The following is a 27,148-nucleotide window of genomic DNA, read 5'->3' on the forward strand; positions in this document are numbered from 1 at the left end:
CCACCCCCCGCAGCCCACACAGCCGCTGTAATACGAGGAAGCAACAGGGTGTATTGGTTGTGCCTGAGAAATGAAACATGAACGCGCAAAAACGCAGGAAGAAAGGATGCAAAATACCCAGACAAGCTCGCGTACAGAGCTAGGTAGCGCCCAGAAGTAGTTTCAGTTTTTATACGAAGGTAAATTTTTGGGATGAAAATTGTTCCTAAAAATGTGCCCGATCTTGCTTAGCTGCACTAGATGCTGCAGAGCTACCCGTTGCAGCTCGTTCGTGCCCAGAAGCAACGCTAAAGTCCAGCATCATCAGGCCACAGCGCTTCCTGCGGTTTGGCCGAAACCTAACTTTGTGCACACCCCTGCCGTCGACGCAGGGCCGCCCTTGGCTCGTGCAGCGAGCTCCTGCCTACCACTAATCGTCGTCTGAGATTGGAGTTGGTGGGCCAGCGAGCTCTCGGAAACTGTGGAGCGGGCACCAACACGAAATCGAGGCACGTCGTCATCGGCGCCACAGGCCTGCCCGCCAAACTTGGAAAATCTGACCTTCGTCTCTCAACGCAGAGCCTAGCAGCGTGGCTGCAATTACCTGATGAGCTTTAGCATTTCAACCACCTAGATTGCATGTTTTGGCTTCTGTCGCATTGCGCTCCTCAACCGACCGGCGACAACAACGCACACGATCCCATCTTCGACGGAAACCATTGCTACCCCGGCGCACCCCCGCACCAGGAAGCGCGGCGGAGCGAGTCCGAGTCCATGACGCCAGGCTTTCCCATCTGCCTGGTGTGACCCTGCGGGCGACTCCCAACGACGCGATCGAAGCCCAAGGCCGTCTATCTATATCCTATCCTAGCTTCGAACCCCTCGACTGCCGACTCCCAAGCCCTGACCCCTGACTGCCGAACCCTTCGACGACCCAGGGAGTTCAAATGAAGCCCCTGAACCACACTCGATAACTACCTCTCCTCAATCGACCCCGCCTGGGTAACGGCACCTCTTTCTCGAAATGTTGGAAGGCCTCGTGGCGGGGCTCTTGAACCGCTTCTTGGGCATGTATGTCAAGAACTTTGACCCAACCCAGCTCAAGGTCGGAATTTGGTCGGGCGATGTCAAACTCCGCGATCTCGAGCTCCGGCGCGAAGCCCTCGACCAGCTCAAGCTCCCCATTAATGTCGTCGAGGGCCACCTGGGCCAGCTGACGTTGACCATACCGTGGTCCAACCTCCGCGGCGCTCCCGTCAAGGTCTTCATCGAGGACGTGTTTCTTCTGGCGTCCCCCAAGGAGGAGGCGGAATACAACGAGGAAGAGGAGGAGCGGCGGAGACAGCGCATCAAGATGGAGAAGCTCGACTCGGCCGAGCTGCTCAAGGAGAGATCACAGGAGGGTCTCAGCCAGGAGGAACAGAAGCGCACCCAGAGCTTCACCGAGAGCCTCGTCACCAAGATCGTCGACAACCTCCAGGTCACGGTCAAGAACATCCACATTCGATACGAAGATGCAATCTCGGCCCCCGGCCACCCCTTCGCCTTGGGCCTGACCCTGGAGGAGTTCAGCGCCGTCAGCACCGACGGCGAGTGGAAGCCGACATTCATAACGGACTCCACCAAGACCACACACAAGCTGGCAACGCTGGGCGCATTGGCTGTGTACTGGAACACGGACACGAAGCTGATGGGCCCCGGACGCGAGGTGCACACGCCAGGGGTGGAGCTGACACCACACGATGAATTGCTGCAGAGCTTCAAGTCCATGATTGTGAAGAGCGACAGCGAGCAGACCGGGAACCACCAGTTCATCCTCAAGCCCGTCTCGGGCCAGGCCAAGATCGAGCTCGACAAGACGGGCAGCCCCCATGTTCCCAAATTCAAGGCCAATCTGCTGTTCGACGAGATTGGGCTTGTGCTTGACGACCAGCAATACCGCGATGCCCTGATGATGGTGGACCTGTTCCACTACTTTATTCGGCACCAAGAATACAAGAAGCTCCAACCCAAAGACGTCGGTCCTAAGGAGGACCCCCGCGCTTGGCTGCAATTTGCTGGAAATGCGGTGCTTAGCAAGATCCACGACAGGAACCGGCGCTGGTCGTGGGACTACTTCCGCGAACGCCGCGACGACAGGAAACGGTACGTAGTCCTGTTCAAGAAGAAGAAACAAAACCAGGAGCTGTCCCCCCAGGAGAGTGACGACCTGAACAAGCTGGAGTGGAAGCTGGATTACGAGGACCTCCGGTTCTGGCGGTCATTGGCACGCAGCCAGCTTAAGAAGGAGAACGCCGAGGCTCTCAAGAACCGGCCGCCGCCCCAACCACAGCAGCAGCAGCAAGGCTGGTTGGCCTGGGCGTGGGGCTCGAAACCCCACCAGCAAGAGAAGCAGGACGAGATGGAAAACATCCAGATAACCGAAGAGCAGCGCAAGGAGCTTTATGATGCTATTGACTGGGACGAGAAGAACGCTCTTGCCGCCGAGGTTGACGTGCCGAGAGACACCGTCAAACTGCAGATTGAAGCTTCGCTGAGCACGGGCAGCTTCACCCTCAAGCAGAATCCCCATGAAAACACAAAAGACTTGGTCAGCCTCCATTTCGACTTTTTCCGGGCGAAGGGTCTTAAGAGGCCTGATTCGTTCCTGGCGGATTTGAGTCTGGGCGGCTTGCGTGTCAATGATGGCACCACACCAGACAGCCTGTACAAGGAGATCGTCCGAGTCAAGGATGCGCCCAGGTACGACACGCAGAAGCGCCTATCTGTCGCTGAATTGGATGGCGCAGCAGCGGGGGACTCGTCCAGCGCGCAAAAGCGGTTGTCCGTCGCCGAGCTTGAGCCAGGCAGTGATGAGGCGTTCTTCCAGTTCCAATTGGAGCAAAATCCCCTCGACGGACAGGGAGACATTGCTTTGAAGGCCAAGTTGAAGCCGCTCGAGATTGTCTGGAACCCCAATGTCGTGATCGGCGTGGTTGACTTCTTCAGGCCCCCCGAGCGCCATATGGAATCCATCAACGCGCTCATGGAGACGGCTGGCGCGACAGTGGAGGGTCTGCGCGAACAGACTAGAGCTGGCCTTGAGTTTGCCCTCGAAGAACACAAGACTGTCAATGCAAAGTTGGATCTGCAAGCTCCTCTTATCATCATTCCCGAGAGCGTCACGCGCAAAACTTCAACATGTCTCATCCTAGATGCCGGTCACATCAGTGTGAATAGCGAGCTCGTCGACAAGGACACGATGAAGCAGGTCCAATCCAAGCAGAACCAGACCTACACGGACGAGGACTTCAAGAGATTGGAGTCTCTCATGTACGACCGATTTACCGTCAAGCTTACGTCTACCCAGGTATTGATCGGGCCTTCGGTCGACGAGACGAAGCAGCAGCTAGTGGAGAAGGACGATAAACTCATGTTCCACGTCGTCGACAAGATCAATGTTGACTTCGTCGTCGAGATGTCCATCTTGCCAAAGGCCCCCAACCTGACAAAACTCCGAGTTTCGGGCCACCTCCCCGTCCTCCATGCCACCGCTTCTGATGCCAAGTACAAGAGTCTCATGCGTATCATCGACGTGGCCATACCAAAACTCGATAGCCCCCAGCGGCCTTCGTATGGAGATACTCGCTCACCGAGTCGTCCTCGGCTTTACAGCAGCGCGTCTAGTCGGTCGCATAGGAGGCGAAGCCGACGACCTTCATCCCAGTTCCTGCCGTTTACTATGCAGCAGCAAGCCATCATACTCCATGATGACGACTTGGACGACGACGACGATAAGTTCGAAGACGCTAAGGACGGCTCAGCGAATGAGCAGCTCAGGATGCAGCAACGAAGCTTCGAGTTCAAGTTTTCTGTTGACAAGCTGAAGGGATCTCTTTACCGCAGCGACCCCGACAGAAAACGGCCCGATCAGCTACTCGTCGACCTTGTCGCCGAAAACTTTGACCTGGAGTTCTATCTAAGGCCGTTTGACATGGCTGCCAAGGTCTCGCTCGGCTCCGTGACCGTGGACGACTTTGTGGATAATCCGCCAGCCGAGTTCAAGTCCATTGTATCTTCCGGCGATGTCGAAGATCGGAAGCAGCAGAGGGACCTCGTGCACGTCAAGTTCGTTAAAGTGAAGAAGGAGTCCCCCGAGTTCATGCCCGTGTACGAAGGTGTCGAGACCAATGTGGACGTTGCCATTTCCACCATCAACCTCGTCGTAACACGCAAGACGTTGCTCACTCTCCTGGACTTCATTCTCGTGACCTTCACTAATAACGAGGCCGCCAGACCAGTTTCTAAAAAGGCGATAACGGATGACGGCTCGGAGACCAACGTCGAGATTGCGCCCCCCTCCCCCGCCGAGCAGCAGAGCGATACTGGCGCCATCAGGGTGAAAGTCGATCTTAAGACGATCCGACTGATCCTCAACAACGACGGTATTCGCCTTGCCACGTTGTCCTTCAACCACGCCGATGTTGGCGTCTTCCTCCTTGGGAAGACGATGCGCGTCTCAACAAAGCTTGGGGATCTCAGCCTTGTTGACGATGTGAATCTTGGCGTGTCTGAGGCATCCAGCTTACGCCAACTCGTTACCATCCAGGGCGAAGAGCTCGCCGATTTCCGTTATGAGACGTTCGACCCCTCCAGGCCAGACCTGTATCCGGGTTACGATTCCTCCATCTATCTGCGTGCTGGATCGGTCAAGATCAACTTTGTTGAAGAGCCATTTCGCAAGATTGTCGCCTTCCTTGTCAAGTTTGGAAAGATGCAAGCCATCTATAATGCTGCGAGACAGGCCGCGGCCAACCAGGCCAATCAGCTTCAGCAGAGCCAGAGCCGCATCAGGTTTGATGTTGTGGTCAAGACGCCCATTGTCGTCTTCCCCCGTGATGTGATCCCAGGCAAGGCAAAACGGGACCTGGTTACTGCATACCTTGGAGAGATCTACGCTCAAAACAAGTTCGCCCCGCTTGACGATTCCAAAAACTCCGAAATTGCCATGAAACTGTCTGCCGGGATCCGCAACATCAGATTGACGTCCAACTTCCATTACACCGACGACCGAGAGGAAGAGCTGGAGCTCATTGACCACGTCGACCTTGACTTCAAGATCATCTACGCCGAGCACAAGGACGGCATCAAGCGACCGGATCTTGAGATAGAGGGACACATGACAGACTTCAACCTGCGGATCACCCCATATCAGCTCCGCTCTCTTCTTGAGATCTCACAGTCAGTCCCCGCTGCCTTCTCCGGAGACTCGGAAGCAGGAGCCGCAGACGCCGAACGCGACGTCGACGATGCAACCCTTAGCAGGGCAAGGACCATGTCGGGCTTTAGCGACGAGGATAAGAATGCGCAGCTAATCGACATGAGCCCCGAACTTGGCACGCATGGGGCGTCCTGGACGAAGCTTGATTTGATCTTCAAAGTCAACATCATTGGCCTGGAGCTGGTCAACGCGTCAGAAGACACGCCTGTTGGGGATCTCGATGCTGCCAGTCTTTCCAGGTTCAGTCTCGATGCTAGCCAGCTGAAGACTCGGATGGACTCCAATGGTAGCCTTGAGGCCGAGTTCATCATACAGTCGTTCACGATATCCGATTCTCGCCGGGGCGAAACCAACAAATTCCGGCGCATCATGACGAGCGGCAATAAGAACGTGCAGCAGTTCATGGCCAGCGTTACCATGTCGGGGGGGAAGAATAGGAATGTGATTGCCATGGTAGCTGTCGACAGCCCCCGGATTATTTTCGCGCTCGACTATCTCTTTGCCATCCAGAACTTTGTCGTGACCGGCATGCAGTCAAATGAGCCGGACTTGCCGGCCACCAGCCCTCTGGAAAGTCCCGACGAAATGAGCGACACCGACTCGATGCAAGTGTCGTTCACTGGGAGGAAATCGGAAAGCAGCGGCCCCGACGACGCTGGAAAGGGCTCAAGGCAGGCTCCCGGCAGCGAGCAGTCCAAGATGACCTTCGCTTATAGGGTCAATATTGTTGACGCCCAGGTCATCTTGATCGCCAACCCCCTCAGCGCCAGCTCGGAAGCGATTGTTTTGGGGACGAAGCAAGTCCTCCTCTCGCAGCAGCACGCCTTCACTTTCCAAGTCTCCCAGTGCGGCATGTTCCTGTGTCGCATGGATCGGTTTGACGACTCGCGTCTGAGGATCCTGGATGACTTCTCGATACAAATGTCCGTGGACAGTTCCAAACCAATGACCACTGCTATCTATCTCGATATTGAGCCGTTAATTCTGCGGTTGTCCCTGCGAGACATCCTGCTGGTCATGCAAACGATCAGCAAAGCCTCTGAATTGTCGGGAGGAGAGCCCAAACCGCCCAATACCACGGCATCGGACCAAAAGGCCAAACAACTCAAGGCATCGGGGATCAAGCAAAGAACAGCCAGCGGAAGGGGAGCCTCGACCATGGCGGCGCGAACAAGGGCCACAAGTAAAAGCGTTGCTGGTGGAACATCTCCTGGCCAGCCCCTAAATAAAGGCAGCCCCCAACCGCACGACATCTCCAAACCCATTGCGCGGCACGAAGAACTAACGGCCAACATCGATGGAATCCGTATTGTGCTTATTGGCGACCTTCATGAACTTCCCATCCTCGACCTGAGCATTAAGAACTTCACTAGTACTGCGAAAAATTGGTCCACGAACCTCAAGGCGGAAGTGGCAATTGACATGTACACAAACATTTACAACTTTGCAAAGTCTGCCTGGGAGCCCCTGATCGAGCCATGGCAGGTCGGTTTAGGTGTGGCACGGGAGCAAGCGACTGGCCTAATGTCGATTGACGTGTCCTCCAAGAGGAGCTTCGACGTGACCATCACGACTGCCACCATTGCGCTCGCTTCCAAGTCCTTTGTCTTCCTCACCCAGGACCAAGACGTACTCAGCAAGCCACGTGGCACGGAAGCACCATATCGCATCCGCAACTACACAGGTTTCGATGTTGTCCTCAACGCCAAGCGACAGAGCACCGACGAGAACACTTCGCTCCGTCTTGAGGACGGCCAAGAAGCGCCGTGGAGCTTCGAGGATTGGGAAAAGATGCGAGAGAATTTGCTCGTGGACAGCGCTAGCGCTAGCATCGTGGCTGTCCAACTCGAGGCCAGCGGGTTCGATACCGTGAAGAATATCCGACTCAACCGAGAGGGCGAATTCCTCTTCGCACTTCGCCCGAAGGCGGACGAGGTTCTGCACAAGCTCATGGTCGACATCAAGCTCGGGGCTGACAATGTCAAGTATGTGACGCTTCGCAGCCCTCTTCTGGTGGAGAACGACACGGACATTCCCGTGGAACTTGGCGTGTACGATGCCCACGAGGGTCACCTGCTCAAAATTGAAAAGATCGCACCCGGCGAGAGCAGGCCAGCTCCTGTCGGGGCCGCATACCTAAAGAGCTTGCTCGTCCGTCCCGATCCTGGGTTTGGGTATGGGTGGAGCAACGATTCCCTGTGGTGGCGCGACCTGCTTAAGCGGCCGACAAGGACACTGGTGTGTCGGGGAGAGAATAGCGAGCCCTTCTACTTCCAGATGTCTGCTCGCTACGACCGAGCTAATCCAATGACAAGGTAAGCAACACGTTGAGGGCATAAATGCGTAGGCACAGCTAACGCGTCCCGTGTCTAGGAACTACCCATACATGCGTCTGAAGCTGTCGGCGCCGGTTACCCTGGAGAACTTGCTGCCATATGACTTCAAATACAGGATATACGACAAGAACACGAAGAAAGATTGGTCAAACTTTTTGCGCAAGGGCGGCGTAAGTCCCGTCCATGTTGTCGAGCTGTCCCACCTCCTGCTCCTTAGCATCGACATGCAAGACACCGTCTTCAAACCCAGCGAATTCGCCATCATCAACTCGGGCTCCACGGATGACTTCAAGAAAGAAGCAAACCTCGTCTGCAAGGACGACGCAGGCCTGAACCTGAACCTCAAGCTGCACTACTACCGTATTCCCGATGGTGGTGGTGCATTCAAGGTCACCGTATACAGCCCGTATGTCATCCTGAACAAGACGGGCTTGGACCTGAGCATCCGCACAAAGGGTTTCATGCAGCAAGCCAGGGCTGCAGCGGGCCAGTCCCTCGTCGACACCTCGGAAGATGGCGGGCGCAAGGCGCTTCCCCTCATGTTCTCGTTCAACAATGACGACCAGAAGAACCGCGCACTGCTAAAGGTCGGCGACTCAGAATGGAGCAAGCCTCAGAGCTTTGATGCCATTGGGAGTTCTGCAGAGGTTGTGCTTAATTCGCCAAGCCGCAATGCCGAAGTCCATGTTGGCATCACCGTCGACTCGGGCCACGGCAAGTACAAGATGGTCAAGACGGTGACGCTAGCTCCTCGGTACGTGATCCATAACAAGCTGGGCGACGATATCAACATCCGCGAACCCAGCTCCTCCGATCTGTTGGCGTTGAAGAGTGGCGCGCTGCGGCCCTTGCACTTCCTCCAGCGCGGCGGCGTCAAGCAGCTCTGCCTCTGCTATCCAGGTGTCGACAACCAGTGGACGGCGCCGTTCACCATATCCGACTTGGGCATCACCCACATCAAGGTCGCTAGAGCTGGTCTGCGCCAAAAGCTCATCCGGGTGGAGGTCCTGATGGAAGATTCCACGATTTTCCTGAACCTCGGCATGGAAAACAAGAACTGGCCCTTCTCTATGCGTAACGAAAGCGACACCGAGTTCACTTTCTACCAGGCCAACCCCAACGTCGACGAGGACGGCACCGAAGACCGGTCTGGATGGAGGCCGGTGCGGTACCGCCTGCCGCCCCGCAGCATCATGCCATACGCCTGGGACTTCCCGTCAGCCAAGCGCAAGGAGGTCTGCATCAGCGCCTACAACAGGGAACGATATGTCAAGCTGGCAGAAATCGGCAACCTGATGCCCATGAAGTTTGTTGGCACCGACGGACAATCCAAGATCATCGACATCAACGTCACTGCCGATGGGCCGACCCAGACGCTGATCTTGTCCAACTTCAAGCAGTCCAAGAGTCTCTATCGGCAGCGGTCCAACGCAGGCTCGTCCGTCAGCCAGGGAGGATTCGAGGCCAAAGAGCTGGACACGGGCACCACTTTCAGCGCACAGCTGAAGCTGTCTGGGATCGGTATCTCGATCATCAACTCGCAGCTCAAGGAGCTAGCCTATCTCACGTTCAGAGATGTTCAGCTCCGGTACAGCGACTCGCCGTTGTACCAGACGGTGAGCCTTGCCGTCAAGTGGATCCAGATAGACAACCAGCTGTATGGCGGAATATTCCCCATGATCCTTTACCCCAGCGTGGTTCCGAAGCGGGCCCAAGAGATTGACGCGCACCCGTCCTTGCACGCCATGGTCACGCGGGTCAAGGACGACTCGTACGGAGTCGAGTACATCAAGTACGCCACCGTTCTCCTCCAGGAGATGACGGTGGAGCTGGACGAGGACTTCATCTACGCTGTGCTGGACTTTTCCAAGGTCCCGGGAGCTTCGTGGACGTCGGCAGACGAAGAGGACAAGCTCTGCGACGACAACATCGACATCCCGGAGCCGAAGCAACAGCAATCTGGCAGGGACATATATTTTGAAGTCCTCAATATCCAGCCCATGCAGCTCGACCTATCGTTCGTCCGGACCGAACGGGTCAACGTGGAAGACAAGACGTCGTCGCGCAACCCCGTCATGTTCTTCTTCAACGTCATGACGATGGCCATCGGCAACATCAACGATGCGCCAGTGCGGTTCAACGCCCTGATGCTCGAAAACGTGCGCGTGTCGGTTCCGCTGCTCGTGCAGCACGTCTCGAACCACTACAGCCAAGAAGCGCTGTACCAGATCCACAAGATTTTGGGAAGTGCCGACTTCCTGGGGAACCCGGTCGGCCTGTTCAACAACATCAGCTCCGGCTTTGCCGACATCTTCTACGAACCATACCAGGGCCTCATCATGTCTGACAAGCCCGAAGACTTTGGCATCGGACTCGCCCGCGGGGCTGGGTCTTTCTTCAAGAAGTCGGTATACGGCTTTACCGACTCCTTCTCCAAGGTGACGGGGAGCTTTGCCAAGGGTCTCGCGGCCGCCACGATGGACAAGCAATTCCAGGACCGCCGGAGGATCACACGCGCCCGCAACCGGCCCAAACACGCCATATACGGGGTAACAGCGGGCGCTAACAGCCTGTTCACGTCGGTTGCCTCGGGAGTCGGGGGCCTCGCCCGGAAGCCGCTCGAGGGCGCCGAACAGGAAGGCGCGCTCGGATTCTTCAAGGGCATCGGCAAGGGCGTGGTTGGCCTAGCCACCAAGCCCGCCATCGGCGTTCTCGACTTTGCATCCAACGTCAGCGAAGGAGTCCGCAACACGACAACCGTGTTCGACGGCTCGGAGCTCGACCGCGTGCGCCTGCCGCGCTACATCCCTGCCGACGGCATCGTGCGGCCCTACAACCAGCGCGAGGCTCTCGGACAGTCGTGGCTCAAGCAGGTCGACAACGGCAAGTACTTTGACGAGCAGTACATTGCACACCTGGAGCTGCCCGCCGAGGACATGGTGGTCATGGTGACGTTTGCGCGCATCCTGCTCATCCGCACCCGGCGTCTGCAGACAGAGTGGGAGGTCCCCCTCAAGGACATCCAGACGATTGCCAAGGAGCGCACGGGGCTGAGCCTCACGCTGCGCGGCGGCACCAACGGGCCCTTCATTCCCATTGGCGAGGAGAGCGGGCGGACGTTTATTTACAAGATGGTGGCGGTGGCGGTGGAGGAGTTCAACCGCAGGTTCAGAGGCCTGGAGTGAACAAAAGGAGGACGATAAGATGTGGTTGGTCTGGAGTCATTGGAGTTTTTTTTTTTGCTGGGACACGGTGATAAAGACGAGGATTGATTGATTGATCGGCAGGGGCGTAAAGTATACTTTGATGCGTTGCATACTAGTAATGCTGTGGGGGATTGACGGTTCGTTTCTGCTTGTTTTTGTTGCCTGCCTTGATTACCTACGTACGTATGTACATACGTACATACGTACCTTGTTCTAGCTTAGTTATCCCGCCTTTGTATTCCTGTTCGTTCTAGTTGTGACTTATGCGAGGCATGGGTGTGTATGGGTGTGTATGGGTGGAAGTGTCGTGTGATTGTTTCCACGGCTTTGTTTCTTGCGGTCGGCTCTGATTCTGCGTTGAACGAGAACCGATGCAGTTGGGCCATAGACTCGAGTCGTTTATTTTTTGTTTTATTTCGTCTACTCTGGCGCGACGTCCATCGTTAGAGCTACCCCTGATTCCCCAGCGTGAAATGGCTTATACCTATGGCCATGCACACACTAAAAGAAACACAATGAAGCACTCGTGGATCTTGCTTGTGTCAGCCTGTTAGGAAATAGATGTGCAGAGTTTTTCACTGCATACTTGGAACCGTGTTCGTAAAAGCCATGGTATTTTTGCACACTTTCCTCTGTTGATCATGACCTCTTGACAAACTCGAACAGAAACCTAACCTAGCTTGCAGTAATCTCATAAGCCCTTGGACTTTGGTAATTCCCATTTGTCACGCCTTATCCCCCGGACACCAGTGCCCAATAATTGATCAGTGTGGCTTGAACTTGCTTGTTTGTCGAGGGGGTAGGCATGTACAAACCTACTAATCATGGGTTTAGGGACCCCCTGATATTCTCCTCACCGCCCAACTTGAAGATGTGATCAGTCATCTTCTTTTGCACAACTTGTCTAGTAACAAAGAGTCGTACTGTGGGTGGGTTCAGCTTACGTAGTTGTGGTAAGTTACGATTCTAGTCTCGTGCGCCGAGAAGAGTGGCGCGCGCGAGCTGCATGCGAGCCGGGTGTGAGAGCATAGCCGAGTGGCTTCGGCTACCGGGGGGGATGAAGAGGGGGGTGAGGTGAGGGGTGAGGGGGGGGGGTTGCATACTCAACTGAAAACGAGACAGCACCACCGCGTTGAGATTGTGTTGCGCTAGCTTGTTCACCTGAGCGAAAAGAGAAAAATAACCCGGCGCCATTTTCTCAGGGAGTCAGTTCAGGACACGCCCGTAGCTGCTCACGACGCCGGCCGCGGCCGCTATAGCACCATGGAGGCTCCGTTGTCAGTGTTGAATTGTGGCCCCGTTGTAAGTGTTGAATTGTGGCCCCGTTGTTAGTGTTGAATTGTGCTCCGTTGTCAGTGTTGGATTGTGGCTCCGTTGTCAGTGTTGAATTGTGGCTCCGCTGTCAGTGTTGAATTGTGGGCTTGCTGTCGATCGCTGCCGCCCCATTTGGCCTCTTCACACACCACCTAGTTCAACGGATAACTCCGCACACACTAGCCGGGTGGCAGCCTAGCCGTTGCTGGCCGTTGCTGGCCAGCCGCATATCGCTCCGTGCAAATACAGTTGACGGTCTGGCCGCTGCTGGACTGTCCCGTCGTCGGCCCCCACAATGCACATGTAATGCAAAAGAACGCAGAGTCCGGATCCCGTCACGGCGCGCGCACATGGCCACCCCAGCGACACTCCCCGGCCACGCACCCACTCTCCCCACCCGGATAGCCTAACCAAGACGAGCATAAGAGCGCGGAAGAGGGCAGGCCCTACCTCCATCGTGACTGGGCCGAGAGCGGCCTCATGAAGTGTGATTTGTGCCACCATGTACTGTCTTGTAGGCAGGCATCCTGCGAGTGGAGGAGAGCTAGAAGCCACAATATTGATTGAGTGAGCGGCACGCAACGCCAAGTTCTGGTCAATCGTCCCGATGGCTCCCCCGCTCCCGCTTCAATTTCTTTCGCGTCTCCTGCCCGCCCGCCCGCCCGCCCGCGGTCCGTTTCCTAGTATTGCCCGTTCGCTCACTTGACTCCCAGACCGTGACACTCACCACATGAGCGTCCTCGCTGGGCCGGCCGACCCCAGGTTCCGTCCCGTTCAATACTGCACCTGGTCCTTCCATAGCTTCGGTCCACACGTTTTGGCGGCGAGCTTATCTCTCGTCGGAAAATTCGGTCAAGCTGCGTCTGCTAGCATCCTCTCCAATCGATAGATATTGCAGTTCCCAGTCCAGCCAGCCCCAGCCCGCGCCCGACCGCGTCCCAGCGTGCTATCAAGACCTAAGACTGAGTCATGGGTGCCGCATCGTCTCCGGCTAGAGCGGGGGCCTCGTCGCCGGGAGCGGCCGCATCGTCGCCGGCGGCAGCAGCAGCTGGTGCCCAGCCAACTGATATCCTCCCTGCCGAACACTGGGCCGAGCAAGTATGCCACGGTCACACAGCGTCATCGCCGCATTCTGGTACTGTACCATGTCATCACTGACTGCGCGTGTGCTAAATTAGGAGCTTCCCCGTGAAGACGATAACGACTCCTCCCTCGGCGACGGCGGCGGCAGCTCGACGGCGTCCCTGTCGGCCAGCATCCTCGAGTACCGCACCATCTACGGACGGACATTTCACAGCGACAAGAGCACAGACGCACAGTACTGGTGGGTTGATGGATTGCCAACCAACTGATAAACAAATCACGGGTGAAAATATGCTCATGCTCCCCCCTGCTAATGATCAGGACGCCCAACGACGAGAAGCAAAATGAGTCCATGGACATCAAGTAGGCGAGCACCATCTAGGCGGCTGTCAGCAGAGACACATTTGCCTCGTGCTAACTCGTGAATGAAACTCTCTGATAAATACAGCCACCACCTCCTGACGCTCGTGCTGGGCGGGAAGCTCTTTCGCGCACCGCTCAAGGACGACGAGATCAATGTGGGTTCCTCCACAACGGTATCTTATGGCCGAAGGCTCATTCAGAGACTAACCCATTTTCTAGTCTGTCATTGACGTTGGGACCGGGACTGGTCTCTGGGCAATGTAAACACGCCTCACCCCCATCGCAGAACCGAGAAGCCGCCAACCAACTAACCTGCCGCGCAGCGACTTCGCCGACCAGCACCCACAAGCCTCGGTTGTCGGAACCGACCTGTCGCCGATCCAGCCGACATGGGTGCCGCCGAACCTGCGGTTCGAGATCGAGGACGCGACGCTCGAGTGGACGTACAAGGCGGGCAGCTTCGACCTGGTGCACATGCGGTACCTGTTCGGGTCGGTGGCGGACTGGCCGGCGCTCTTCCGGCAGGCGCACCGCGCGTGCCGGCCCGGCGGCTACGTCGAGAGCTTCGAGGCGTCGTGCGTCATAGACTCGGACGACGGCTCCGTCGCCCCCGGCTCGCCCATGAACGAGTGGGGCAAGGTCTTCCACGCTGCTGGGAAGAAGTTTGGCCGCTCGTTTCGGGTGTATGAGGACGAGCTGCAGAGGAAGGGCATGGAGGAGGCTGGGTTTGTGGATATCGAGGCGTGGGACTTCAAGGTGAAGCCATCTCTTGCCGTTTGGGAATTGGTCGAGGCAATGGGTTTGTGTGGGAGAAACAAACTGACTCGAATCGTGACTTGCAGTGCCCGCTCATACCCTGGCCGGCGGACCCGAAGCTCAAAGAGATTGGAGCGTTCAGTCGCCTCGCACTCGAGCAAGATGTCGAAGGCGAGTGACCTTCTCCCATCTCCGACCCGACCCCCCGCCCCGCCCCAAGGTCTTACAGGCAGACACCTCTATCCCGCCTCACCCATCCCAAAGCAACTAACGGCGCTCTTGATAGGCTACGTCTTGTTCGTCTGGAGCCAAGTGATGGGCTGGAGCCCCCAGCAGATTCACGTCTACATAGCGCACCTCCGCAAGCAGCTACGCGATCCCCACGTGCACGCCTTCTTCCGCATGCGCGTCGTCTACGGAAAGAAGCCCGAGACCGAGGAGCCCGAGGCGGGGCCTGCTGCAGCTGCAGCTGCATCGGCATCCGCCTGAGAGGGTCGGATTGTGCAAGGCAGGCCTACATCATAATGGCCCCGGATCACGGGAGATGTGTAATGATAATTACTGCTGATGACGAGCGACAACGCTGAATTACAACATAGGTTCATAACTAGGTCAAGCCGTCACGGGCTATGGGTTTTGGGACAATGGGGCCCTGGCACGGTAGCTGGACAGCGAGCGATGAATCAATCAGATTTGCTTCGTGCAGACAAAAGATTGGTGGCGTGAAAAGATGAATGTTTCACTGACTCCGATAGAGGGGAAAGGGGGTCTGATCTCGCATCTCAGCATGTTCCCTGTATTTGATGCAGCAACTGTCGGGGGGGAGGGCGGGAGGGCTTACTGCTCCTTCCTTTGGAATCCCCCCTTTTTTTTCCCAGCTGAGGCGGCCTGCAAGGGAGGAAATGACGTCGTCGCGCAGTCGCGCAGTGGCAGTCGCGCAGCGTACTCGCTCTCAGCCGGGGACAGAGCGCATTGCTCGTGATCAGACCGAGCCCAGGAGTTCCACGGGTTTGTTTTGGGGCGGTGCCCACTCTCTGTCTGCCTTCATCTGTCCGTCAACGGATTGTCAGCCCAGGGGGTCTGGGGTCTAGGAGCAAGCCTGGGCGGAGCGAGCGTGTCTTGTAAAGATCACGTTGGACCCTAACCCTCCCTCCATTTTAGCAAACAATCGCCTTCGACTGCCAACAGCCGCAACTGCAGCTACCGGCTGCTGGCTGATCCGGCCCCATTACTATGTATATACACGAGTAGGACCGAATCGCAAGCGCGCGGCTTTTCTGTCCGGCCACAGGTAGTCTCTGTCTGGTTCGTTGGTTCGGATCTGCGCAGAGTCCACACAGTAACACAGTGACGCAGCGAGAATAAGCTTTGTGCCAGGCACTGGCTGGGTGGCCGCCGAGTCGGGGCCTGCGAAAGCGGCGGAAACACGTCGCGCCAGAGACGGCTCTTGGGGGCGTGTTTTGGCGGCCCACCCGATGCAAAGACCGCTGCGGGGCAAGGAGCCCGCTGGGGAGGGATTGCATGGGATCTTTCTCTCTCTGTGTGTGCGGTACCTATCCCGCTGATGTGGAAATGCGATGGGATGGAGATGGGAATGGGGATGGACGCAATGGGGATGGACGCAATGGGGATAGACGCAATGGGGAGGACGCAATGGGATGGACGCAATGGTGGACGCAATGGGTGGACGCAATCGGGATTTGACTCTGCGATCGGGCATTCATCTCTGGATGGAACAACAGGCAACAGATCAGATCCTGCTCGTCTCCCCGTCCCGCGGGTCGCTCCAGTGGTGTGACACGCCCCTGCCCTCGTGAGATGCAGGCAAGCTCCTCCAGGCAATGGGCAGCCTGAATCTTGGGGCTCGCATGGGAATCGCAACATTCCCATGCCAGCGTGGCATGCTCGTCAGGGGGAATCTGGCAAGACGAGCAGAGCGCACGGATTGACAGACCCCCGCGGGAGCGAAATGAGCTTCCTCGTCTGCAGATCAGCGGCCGACTCCTGCTTGGTCTGGCATGTTTGGCCAGTGCAGTGGCATGTTTCTGGTCAGTTGGAGACTGGCAGCGGCAGCCGCAGGAGGGAATTGGATTGTGGATTGATTTTGGGATTGGGGTTGGGAGAGCTCGGGCGCCAAGCCCTCTAAAACCGGAGCGACGGGGCGTCCAAAGCAGCAGCCGTCTCAAGTCGGTGGGCGGGTCTCGCCTGCAACCCAGCGCTGGCTGCATCTGAGACAAGCTTTTGGCGGCCAGCCAATCGCGCCGCCCCGTCAGCGTTAGATCGCCGCCGCCCCGGGAGCGAGAGCGAGACAGCCTCCGTCGAGGGACGGGCTGCCCCAGACACTGAACCCCAACCCCCCGGCCTGCAGAGATGATTCAAGAATTGGCCGCGGTCCAGTTTTCCTTTGCTCTTTTCCCCATGAGCTCAAGTTGCATTGCGGGCGTTGTTGCTCTCTCCAACTAGTTCTAATTTTGCTGTCTGTCCTTTCTTTTCTCTCTTTTTCTGTTCTGTGTGGTTTACTCATTGCAGGCCAAGAGATCGCCAGTTGCCCGTCGCAGTCAGTTCGCGAGTCGCAGGTCGCAGGTCGCAGGTCGCGTATTATATAATCGACATCTTTTCATTTCAATTCGACCGTCGGTCATCGGCCACTCGGGTCCCTTTTCTGACGCACCTCTGCTCGCTTGCTTCCGCCGCTTGCTTCCGTCGCTTGCTTCCGTCGCTGGTCGAGTTCTCTTCAATCGTCTCTTCTCCACCACACCGCATCCATCACTCCAAATCTACACGATGGGTGCCAATCTCGCAATAGTCCAGCCCTTCGACACGTCCAAGGCGGTGCTGTCGCCCACGGACCGGTACGCCCAGATCATCCTCGGCGCCCTCTGGGCTGGCAGCCTCTACGGCATCGGCATGATCTTCTGCTCTACGAGGCTCATGAGCCGCTGGGCTGGTTCGCACGGCGAAAAAGAAGTCGGCTTCGTCGGCTTCATAGCCGCCTTCATATTATCCGTCGCCTGGCCCGCCATCCTCGTCTATTTCGCCGTTGAAAATCGGTAGTAGCCACCGCGTGACTGCCGGCGTCGCTGAGGGACGCCGGGCGGTGCTCGGACGAACCGAGCGGCCAGACGATGCTGCGCAGGCCGACGACATCAGCAGATCGCAGCTTTGGGCATCTGCGACGGGCACTTGGCTAGGCCGCGGGAGAGGGATGGACAACGGAGCCGCAGCAACTCGCACTCGTCATTCATGATTTCCCCCGAAAAAGGGAGTGGAGTGCACGGAAGAGCCGGGCGCGTATAGAGAGGGCGCTGGGGATGCGGTCTCGGAGATAAGCCGCGAATAGGTGAAGCAGTCAGACCTCCTGGGACAGGGCAGGGGGAGAAGACGACAGGAAACGGCCGTCTAATTGTCACATTACCATCCACGAAATGGCATTTTGGAGGCCGGCAGCCAATCGCCATCAAACGGTGGTGGGTGTGATGCGAATATTCTGATGAGCACGGCCGGCCATGTCATTAATCTGTACAGACTTTTATTTGTACAGACTTTTATTTCATACCCATCAATACTTTGAGCGTTTTGTAGATACAACTTTGCAGCGTTATATTTATATTCTTCGTTCTTCGCACCATTTAGGGTTCAAATGCTGTTGATTCAGGATATGTTCTTTCTTGGTATAAGATGTGAGTTACTGCTGACTGTCGTTCGTGATCAAACTCGAAGGAGCTACTTGAAACCGGAACTAGACTCGATTCGCTCGTTCAGCCCTCGTGGCCACGAATCACGCCTCGGGCTGGTAACGACAGAGTCTCCACCCGGTGCCAATACTTTCAATGGCTGGGGGCGATGAGAAGCGGGTATGAGCGGCTAACGTGGACTGTATGTCATTGCCGCACCAAGCCCGCAGGCCAGGTATCCTCAGCAGCTAGCCAAGGTGAGGAGGCCGGTCTGACAGGCGGCTGCGCGTTAAGGCTGCCTCCGATAGTCGATACTGTCCATGTTACCTCGAAACGAAAGTCAAGCAAGAATATCTGCGATACCTGTGGATCGACTCGCTGTGCATCGTGCAAGATTCAAAGCGCGACTGGGAGGAGCAGTACGCGCAGATATCTCGCATCTACCAAGGCGCTCTCGTCGCCATCGCCGCCGCCGCGGCCCCCGACTGCGGCGCCGGGTTCCTGCGTCCGCGAGCCCAACCCCTCCTCCCGGACCCGGCCGTCGAGATCGCGCCGGGCGGCTTCGCCACCACATGCACCGCGTCCCGATGGTGAGCAGAGAGCACTGGAGTAATTATCGGTTTAAAACTGGACCTACTAGCCCTTGTGAGATAACAAAGTATATGCGATAGAAGTAGGGACAGACTCGTCGATCTACCAGAAACTCCCCTACTAAAAGGTTGCGATGTACATGGAGAAGAGAAAGAAGGAGAAAGAAAAGGCTCCGGTAGGCATTATGAACCGGGGACGGAAACATTCACCGCGAGCCTACACTAAACGACTCTGCTAACAATATATGAACCATCAATTATTATGTCCCCTTAAGGCGTTTCGACTTCCGAAAAGACTTCTAAGCCGCCGCATCAGCACCGAACCACAACACCCAAATAATTAGCTGATGTCCCAGTCAGACATCAGCTCCCTCGTCGGCCAAAACAAAGACATCTCCCTCTGAACCCGCCTCGCTCTCGCTCTCATCCTCCGTCCCCAAAAAGCCACTCAAAACAACACCCCTTGCTCCCCACCCCGCCTTGACCAACAAAGCACCAAACACCTCGATAAGCTCCTTCGTGACACGGCCCCTCTGTCTCAGCGTCTCCAGCGGCGTCAGCCCTCCCGCAGTCAGCGCATCAGCTCTGCACGTCCCCAGCGGCAAACCCAGCAGCGGCGTGATGCCGAGGTGGTCGGCGCTGTTTAGGTCGGCGCCCGCGGCCACGAGGGCTGCCGTGCACGCGGCCAGCCCCGTCATGCACGCGTAGTGCAGGGGGGTCGGGCCGCGGGTGTCGGCGAGGTTCGGGCTGGCGCCGTGGCTGAGGAGCTTGGTTAGAGTGCTGACGTCGCCTTTCCATGCGGCCCAGTGCGCGGCGGCGCGGCCGTGGCGGTCTTGTGCGTCGAGGAGGGCGGGATCAGAGAGGAGGAGGGCGGGATCAGAGAGGAGGAGGGCGGGATCAGAGAGGAGGAGGGCGTCGATGGCGGCGTGGTGGATGCCGAGGACGGAGAGGTGCAGTTTGGAGAAGCGCCGGCGGTCGAGGTCGAGCGGGGCCGGGAAGATGGCTCGGATCAAGTTCTTGTCGGTGTCGTTGTCGGCCCATGCCTGCATGTGCTCCCAGGCCAGGTCCGCTGGCGAGCCGGGGAGCGGCCTCGTGTCGCTTGCCGCGTGCGGGTTTGCGCCCCACGAGATGAGGAGGCGGCAGACCTAGTACTACTTGTAGTTCAGGGCGAAGAGCAGGCCGTCCTTGGCTCCAGAGGGGACCTTGACCGCGGCGGCGAGCGAGGCTTCGCCGCTGGCGAGGAGTTGTTAGATCCGCTCGCAGTCGCCGGTCCGTATGCAGGTGAAGAACTCCGAGTTCACGGACACGATCTGTTTGGCAGTGAGGGTGACGGAAAAGGATGGGCCGTTGATGAGGGTGATGGCGATGGCACGAGCGGCGAGCCAGTGTGGAAGATAGAGGATGCTGGTGAGCATCGGCAGGGACTTTCTCCTGCACGATTTCGTGTTGCAGCCCCTGGCGAGGATGGGACTTCCCTGGGACTGGACCGTCATTGATCCTGCCAGGAAGCTCCAGCTGGATGTTGTAAAGATCCACTGTGAGTGGCATTGGCACGGACAACTCTCGCAGAGGTCGGATGGGACGGCTTGGGTCATCCAATCCAAGCCCGAGGACAGAGCGTCGGGTCGAGATGGCTCTTTGGTCGAAGATTTAAATGCATGGACTTTCTCTCCCCGTGAAATCGGATATTCGTGAAGAATGGAAGCTTCATCATGTCGGATCGAGGCACCTTCATACTGGTCGAAGCAGCTTCACACCGAGTCGAAGCATCCTCGTACTAAGCAGAATATGCGCCCTGATTACGCGCAAGCTCGTTCAATAACTTCTCTTGACGCTCGAATCGGGCCTCTATGGTCGCTTGGTGCCCGGCTTGCGTGATGCTGGGGGCAGGTCGGCAGTACCAGCCAAATCCGTCTACAGTATTCAGGACGCAGTAAAACACCAGGACTTACGCAGATATTGCTGCCAGCTCCCCGGACACCAGGAGCCGGGCCTGGCTGATTCTGCCTCGTAGTTCGGAAACCTTGACCTTCTTTCTCAGCCACCCGAGTCGAAGCGCAGTGTTTTTGACATTTTGGACCCCATCGTATGCTTTGCCCGGCTTGACGAGGTACTTTTGGACAAGAGACTCCATGCAGTCGAGAAGTGCGGCATATCGATGTAGAAGGGCCCTCAGGGGGTCCAAATTGGTGTGTGGGCTTTTGCCAGAGGGCAATGAGGCGGCCGCTGGCCTGGATTACTGCGATAGTACTGGCCACGATGCTGAGTGGGTCCGCCATGGTACTATTACTTGGGGAACAATTATGGGTATTTCTGCGGCTGTGGCCAAGATATGAGCGCGTTGTTGTAGGGGAGTCGGAGGTGATCCGGTTGTTATGGAGACGACTAGCGAGGATATGCGCGACAATTATGGAATGCTTCCATCACGGGGGTTTTTCAGATAGGTGAGTAGGAGTTAGACACCTCATCTGTGCAGCATATAAGATGGATGGAGAGTAGATGCAGTGTGGTGTCAATTGCAGATGGTGTCAATTGCAGATGGTGACAATTGCAGAGTGGGAGTTGCAATGGACAGTCCGGATTCCGGCTAATAGCCCATATCCTTGCTCCCCTGTTTTGGCCTCTGTTACTGTGCGACAGTAATAACCGAAAATCCGAAGCAACGAATTACAATCGAGCATTGTACTTGCAGTCTCAGTCCATCTTCATCTGGTTCTGTTACGTGTTGTTAAAATAGTACAAGTGTCCATTGCAACCTCGTAAACTCGTTGGAATGTCAAATATTGGTGCTTTGGGATGAGAGGCTCTTCCGACTTGCCCATGGTCTCTTGCATTCAGACATGAAGAATAGTGGACTTAAAAAGGGGAGCATTTAATTCTATATTAACTGACAGCAGAGCGCTATCTGAGAAGTAATCGAGGGAGCTCAAGTCGGAACCACGGGTTTGTAACCACCCACCCTCCTATTTAACTTCAGCGGAAACTTTCTTCTCTTCTCCGCCCAAGCCTTTGGATCTCTCAATATTTCTCTCTTCGCCAGCAGATCTCGGGCCATCCACAGCCAGCTTTGGGGGTCCGAAAGCTTTGCCATTCGTTGCCACACGTCATCTCCAACAATCAAACGATCTCATTGGCTGGTCTTAACCTGTTATTTCTTCTCGAGTTGTCCGACGCGGAACCCGCCAGGGTCAAAGTCGGAACCAAGGCCTTCAAACTCTGTAACACTAAACACAAATCCGTTCGGAGAGCGGTCGAACCGGGCCAACACGGAACGATCCCGCAGCCACAAACCGCTTCCAGAAGACCAACCGCATGTGACTGGGCGTGGGCATCTATTTTCAGCCCTCACCGTGGGCGCTTAAGCACCGCGTCTAGGGGCAGCAACCAATGGCAGGCGGTGACAGCCAATGGCAGCACGGCAACCCCTGGCTTCCACAAATAGCCGAAACCGCGACTGGCCGCCCCTTGCTGACCCCGGAGTTACCCAGACGCCGGGAACGGGCACAATCCCTCGCAGCTCTCGGCGATAGCCCCGCGCACGAGATTCGCCCATGCAGGCCGGGGAACGGCCAAAACGACGACCCTGTCCAGTTGCCTTCTTTTCCTATTTTTTTTTTAATTCCTTGGTAAAGCACGGGGAAGGATGACGGGCGTGCAACGTGTCGGCGGTTTCGTCGCTGCGCCTCAGGTCATTTTTAGCAACTCATGGTTCGTCTTTCCCCAATGAGTGATGGGGCTGTCTGGCAAGGGCCTCCTGCCGTCATCCCGTCACACCACCGTCCCACTCCCGCACCCACCCAAGATGTGCCAGATCGCCTCCTGGGGCAGATCTCCCCGACGAGCAAGCCCACTTAATATCGACCTCGTCCCCCTTTGCCGTCTACATACCTTACCTACCTGCCTTAGCATGCCATGTCCCGTCCCGTCCGACCTCGACTCATTTCCGGCTTGTTTACCGTTGCAGTGTACACCATCATACAACTCACCATGATGCGCAGCCTGACCACGGCCGACATCGCGTTTCTGCTCTGCACGTCGCTGCAGCAGAAGCAGCAGAGCGGCGCGTGTTTCCGGCTGTCGTTGGCCACCGACTACGGCCTGGCGCTGCAGCTCGGCGCCGACGGCACCATCGCCGTCAGCCTGCAGCGCCCGCCGGCCCCGGCCCCAGACAAGACTGCCCCCGGCCCCGGCCACGGCGGTCTCGTCCGGCGCGGCAGCGCCAAGGGCCACCACGGCTTCGCCCCACCTCCGGCCCTCGCCGTGCCCGACCACGCCGCCGTGGGCGCCCTGAGCAGCATCGACGCCATCCTGCTGAGCCCCGTGTCGGGGTCGTTTGGCGTCTTCGGCGGGGGCGCCGGCACCATGCCGCCGTGCAAGTCCCCCCCGTGCAAGTCCCCCCCAATGCCCAGCAGCAACGCCCTTCCCCCGTCATCAGCACAACAATCAGCACAACCATCAGCACAACAATCAGCAAAGCAATCAGCACAACCATCAGCACGACAATCAGCACAACAATCAGCACGACAATCAGCACAACAATCAGCACAACAATCAGCACAACAATCAGCACAACAATCAGCACCAGTACCCCGCCACAACACATCCCCCTCGAACCCGAAACGGGTGGGCTATAAATACCGCCTGCAGCCCGACTGGACGTCCCCACCATCCCCGTCGTCAGGCTGCCATCACTACGTCTTCTACGCAGCGGGGTGGGCAGGCAACCCGGCGCCAGCGCCACCGCCGTTCGGCCACCGCGCGCGGCCGCAGCACGTCGGCGACGCGGACCTCGAGGCGCGCTACGCGCCCGACTGGTTCGACGGCTTCGCCGACTGGACGGAGCGCGCCGACCGCGCCGTCTACGAGGCGGGATTGCTCCAGAAACAGCGCGGGGTGCGAGGGACTGTTGGGAGTGGGATTGCGAGTGGGATTGCGAGTGGGAGCGGCCCGTTTGCCGATGACGGCGAGCGCGTCCTCTGGGCCGTCGAGGGCCTGCTGCTCGCCTGCTGGCTGTGTCTACAGCCCGATGTCGAGGCCGTCGAGTATCGCCCTGCGGCGGACGCGTGGACGCTGGACAAGGGCAATGTGGGCGACGTGGCGCAACGGTTTCTCACTGCGTTACGGGTCTGAGCGGGCGAACGACGGCTGGAGTCTTGGGTGTTTTCTTTCGTGGTTGGGTACCTAGCGTAGGGAGGCGGAGGTCTTTTTGGACATTTCCTTTCTTGTCTGTTTTGTGTTCTGGCGGTGGCCATTTGCTGCATTTTCCATGGGAGTCGAGGATGGTGGTTTGCGTGAAATTACCTCTAGGGACTGGGAAGGGCTGCTGGTTACTCTAGCCAAATGTCTCTTGCCAGTGTTTCTGAGCGGGCCTGAAATTTGGGCGACAGTCACAGTGTCGTTGCTTGCATTGAACAGGTGGTGAATGGCTCTCTGACTGGAAGGACTATATTGTGAACGGTCATGTCAAGTACTCAAACCAAGGCTACTCAAACCAAGGCCAATGTGCAAGTAGGAGCCTGAACAGAGTATGAGCCCTTGTCTACACTCTGTAGCCCGCCCGCACTGCCGCGACCTCTCCGAAGCAGCCGCTTGTTGGAAATGATGCCGCACTTGCATCAACTGCAGAGTGACGCGTCAACCCGTGCCATTGGCAAGCCCGAGTCCGCGGTTCCTTATCTCCAACGCCTGCCGGTAGTGCGAGTGTGGGCCGTTCGTGGCGCGGCCATTTAAAAAGGCGCTGCGGCTTTTTAGCCTCGGCTGGTGACAGCAGGAAAGCCAAGATGGGTTGGGAACCCGGATAGGGAGCGTCCGCCGAGTCGCCGAATTTACCCAGAATGTCGCAAGCACCACGCACTAATACCGAGCCGCCACGGCCTAGAGACCAAGTATGGAGAATGCTCCCAAGTCCCGTGGGAACCAGGTTGGGACCTCGACCGGCAGCTATGCCAAGCACCCCGCCGCTATAACTGGCCGAGGCACCCCGATTCCCGGGACTGGTGTCGTCGCACAGACTCAAGGTCCGTCTTATTTGCTGAGAGTCGTCTTATTAGCTGAGAGTCGTCTTATTGCTGAGAGTCGTCTTATTGCTGAGAGTCGCTGCCAACCACCATGCACGCTCTGGTTGCGGCCGTCATGGCCGCCCTCGCTGGCACAGGCCAGGCTTCGTCCTTGTTTCCATTTGAGACGATACAGTTGTCGCGAGCTGACATTGGAAACTTTTCGGCCCTCAACTTTGGCGACCTGCATGCCACACAGCCCAACAACGACGCCCCCAGCTGCCGTGCGTGGCCGGGCAGTCAGGACTGGCCGAGCGACGCCGAATGGTAATAATCATGGACATCGGTCCGACTTGGCAAGACAGCTGACCGTGAACAGGAAGCAACTCAACGTCACGCTCGGCGGCGCGCTGCTGCGCCCCGAGCCCGTGGGCTCGGCGTGCTACCAAGGCGAGGCCTACAACGCCGGAACGTGCCGCTATCTCGTCCAGCAGGCCGGGCGGACGCACTTCTGGATCGACGACCCGTTGTCAGTCCTGACTCAGTGGCCGCAGGGCAACACGTGCCCGGCTGTGCTGAACGCCAAGGGCAACTGCACGCGTGGCGGCTCGCCCGAGTACGTGGTCAAGGCTGGCAGCGTCAAGGACGTCCAGGCCGCCGTCAACTTTGCGCGCAACAAGAACGTGCGGCTCGTCATCAAGTGAGTCTGCCAGACGGGCACGAAAGGGAGTCGCAGACAGACAGCCGAGACTGACGAGCCCAGAAACACCGGCCACGACTTTGGCGGGCGGTCGACGGGTGCGGGCTCGCTGAGCATCTGGGTGCACAACCTGAAGAGCTTCGACTTCGTGCCCGAGTACGCGTCGGACGTGTACACGGGGATGGCGGTGCGCGTCGGCGCGGGCGTCGAGAGCTGGGAGCTGTTCAACCACATGGCCGACCACAACATCACCGTGGTGTCGCCGGGCGGCAGCACGGTTGGCGCCGTCGGCGGCTGGCTGGCGTCGGGCGGCCACGGCATCCTGACGTCCAAGTACGGGCTCGGCGCCGACCAGGCGCTCGCGCTCAACATCGTCACGCCCGACGGGCAGTTCGCGACGGCCGACTCCAAGACAAACCGGGACCTGTTCTGGGCGCTGCGGGGCGGCGGTCCGAGTAAGTGACGTGTCTGCCCACCTCCTTAATTCTTTGCTGTAATTGGTCATGGCCCATCTCTGCAGCGTCTCACACGTAGTCACCGTGGCAGGCACCTACGGCGTCGTGACCTCGGTGGTCCTGAAAGCGCACGCGCCAATCAGCGTCACCAGCATGCCCGTGACCTTCTCGGTCGGGCAGGGCACGTCGCAGCCGGCGTCGCCGTTCCCCGACTTCAACTTCACGTCGCCGCTCAACTTTACCGGCTTCAACTTTACCGGCTTCAACTTCACCTTCCCCAACATCACCGGCTTCAACTTTACCTTCCCCAACATCACTGGCGGATTTAACGGCAGCTTCCCCGGGTTCGGCAGCCCGCCGGCGGCGCTCAGCAGCGTCGAGACGTTCTGGAAGGGCGTGAGCATCACGTACCGCTTCAACCCGCGCGTGATCGACGCCGGCGGGTACTGCTACAGCTACATCTACCCTCTCGGCAACAACAGCTTCAGCTTCACGTCCTCGGCGTCAATCCCGGGGCTCGACAACAGCGCCGTGACAACGCTCATGCAGCCGCTGTACGACGAGCTCAACGCGGCCGGCATCAAAGCCGCCATGCCAACCCTCTCAACCTTCTCGTCGTTCCCGTACGCCGGCGGCTCGCCGTTCCGGCAGACGGGCGGCGGCGACAGCCCCGTCAACACGCGCTACCGGTCGCGGCTGTTCCCGCGGGCGAACTGGGCCGACGACGCGCTGTTCGCGTCGACGTTCGCGGCGATCCGGCGCGCCGTGGACGTCGGCGGGTACACGTTCCACGGCATCGCCTACGGGCCGACGCTGGCGGTGGCCGGTTCCCCGGGCGCCGACAGCGCGGTGAACCCGGCGTGGCGCTCTGCCGTGCTGCACGGCAGCCTGATGCAGGTGCAGCCGGCGGCGCTGACGGCGGCGCAGGCGCGCGCGTTCGACGCCGATGTCGAGGCCTACGTCGATGCCTGGCGCGCGGTGACGCACGGGTCCGGCGCGTACATGGCCGAGGGCGATCCGGCGGAGCCCAACTGGCAGCAAAGCTTCTACGGCGCTGACAACTACCCCCGCCTGCTGGAAATCAAGCGCCGCTACGACCCGTGGGGCATCTTCTGGGCGCGCACTACCGTTGGTAGCGAGTCGTGGGACGTGCAGACGGTTGATGGGTACCCGAACTCGCAGAATGGGCGGCTGTGTCGGGTGTCGTCGGTGTAGGGGGAGGGTGATTAAACTAGTTCTAAGCCGCTTTTTGGCGAAAGACTATATATCCTCGTATCCTGGCAGTATCGGACATGGCCCCCGAGCTGAACGATCGGACCTCTCAGATAGGCGCAAGCCTAGCGCTTGCATATCGAAAGGCACCTTTTACCTACATGTAGGAAGGTCTTCCGCACTTCTTTCTTCCTACGCAACTAGTCACTTTTATCTGCATTGAA

General features: G+C 57.9%; 9 protein-coding genes across 9 annotated transcripts; 7 read left to right on the forward strand and 2 right to left on the reverse strand.

Annotated features, from left to right (window-relative positions):
* The first annotated feature begins 895 nt into the window (after window positions 1–895).
* On the forward strand, window positions 896–10,956 carry B0T26DRAFT_383782 (uncharacterized protein). The gene is made up of 2 exons (XM_060434713.1): window positions 896–7,554; window positions 7,613–10,956. Exons 1-2 carry the CDS (start codon window positions 1,004–1,006, stop codon window positions 10,758–10,760), a joined length of 9,699 nt encoding a protein of 3,232 aa, XP_060295348.1. The 5' UTR covers window positions 896–1,003; the 3' UTR covers window positions 10,761–10,956.
* A 1,788-nt stretch (window positions 10,957–12,744) lies between these two features.
* Window positions 12,745–13,910, forward strand: B0T26DRAFT_383649 (uncharacterized protein). The gene is made up of 5 exons (XM_060434711.1): window positions 12,745–13,193; window positions 13,274–13,419; window positions 13,500–13,541; window positions 13,627–13,696; window positions 13,761–13,910. Exons 1-5 carry the CDS (start codon window positions 13,065–13,067, stop codon window positions 13,803–13,805), a joined length of 432 nt encoding a protein of 143 aa, XP_060295349.1. The 5' UTR covers window positions 12,745–13,064; the 3' UTR covers window positions 13,806–13,910.
* Window positions 13,519–15,125, forward strand: B0T26DRAFT_719328 (uncharacterized protein). The gene is made up of 3 exons (XM_060442415.1): window positions 13,519–14,297; window positions 14,384–14,468; window positions 14,584–15,125. The coding sequence occupies exons 1-3, from the start codon at window positions 14,016–14,018 to the stop codon at window positions 14,784–14,786; spliced, it is 570 nt and encodes a 189-aa protein (XP_060295350.1). The 5' UTR covers window positions 13,519–14,015; the 3' UTR covers window positions 14,787–15,125.
* An 85-nt stretch (window positions 15,126–15,210) lies between these two features.
* B0T26DRAFT_383695 (uncharacterized protein) lies at window positions 15,211–16,448 on the reverse strand. The gene is made up of 2 exons (XM_060434712.1): window positions 15,443–16,448; window positions 15,211–15,345 (listed from the first exon to the last, which is right to left on the reverse strand). Exon 1 carries the CDS (start codon window positions 16,185–16,187, stop codon window positions 15,498–15,500), a length of 690 nt encoding a protein of 229 aa, XP_060295351.1. The 5' UTR covers window positions 16,188–16,448; the 3' UTR covers window positions 15,211–15,345; window positions 15,443–15,497.
* Window positions 16,449–17,081: 633 nt separating this feature from the next.
* B0T26DRAFT_650713 (uncharacterized protein) lies at window positions 17,082–17,351 on the forward strand (the record flags this gene model as incomplete). The annotated part of the gene is made up of 1 exon (XM_060438205.1): window positions 17,082–17,351. One exon carries the CDS (start codon window positions 17,082–17,084, stop codon window positions 17,349–17,351), a length of 270 nt encoding a protein of 89 aa, XP_060295352.1.
* A 776-nt stretch (window positions 17,352–18,127) lies between these two features.
* B0T26DRAFT_678294 (uncharacterized protein) lies at window positions 18,128–18,686 on the forward strand (the record flags this gene model as incomplete). The annotated part of the gene is made up of 4 exons (XM_060440209.1): window positions 18,128–18,151; window positions 18,317–18,561; window positions 18,612–18,616; window positions 18,649–18,686. 4 exons carry the CDS (start codon window positions 18,128–18,130, stop codon window positions 18,684–18,686), a joined length of 312 nt encoding a protein of 103 aa, XP_060295353.1.
* A 64-nt stretch (window positions 18,687–18,750) lies between these two features.
* B0T26DRAFT_383836 (ankyrin repeat-containing domain protein) lies at window positions 18,751–19,709 on the reverse strand. The gene has a single exon (XM_060434714.1). The coding sequence runs from the start codon at window positions 19,608–19,610 to the stop codon at window positions 18,918–18,920; it is 693 nt and encodes a 230-aa protein (XP_060295354.1). The 5' UTR covers window positions 19,611–19,709; the 3' UTR covers window positions 18,751–18,917.
* A 2,839-nt stretch (window positions 19,710–22,548) lies between these two features.
* On the forward strand, window positions 22,549–23,691 carry B0T26DRAFT_678296 (uncharacterized protein; the record flags this gene model as incomplete). Its single annotated transcript, XM_060440210.1, has 1 exon — window positions 22,549–23,691. The coding sequence occupies one exon, from the start codon at window positions 22,549–22,551 to the stop codon at window positions 23,689–23,691; it is 1,143 nt and encodes a 380-aa protein (XP_060295355.1).
* Window positions 23,692–24,669: 978 nt separating this feature from the next.
* B0T26DRAFT_754075 (uncharacterized protein) lies at window positions 24,670–26,927 on the forward strand (the record flags this gene model as incomplete). Its single annotated transcript, XM_060445787.1, has 4 exons — window positions 24,670–24,884; window positions 24,937–25,257; window positions 25,321–25,712; window positions 25,792–26,927. 4 exons carry the CDS (start codon window positions 24,670–24,672, stop codon window positions 26,925–26,927), a joined length of 2,064 nt encoding a protein of 687 aa, XP_060295356.1.
* Window positions 26,928–27,148: the final 221 nt, after the last annotated feature.

Source organism: Lasiosphaeria miniovina (assembly GCF_030549165.1).
Source record: "Lasiosphaeria miniovina strain SMH2392-1A chromosome Unknown B0T26scaffold_5, whole genome shotgun sequence".
Taxonomy (NCBI): Eukaryota; Fungi; Ascomycota; class Sordariomycetes; order Sordariales; family Lasiosphaeriaceae; genus Lasiosphaeria; species Lasiosphaeria miniovina.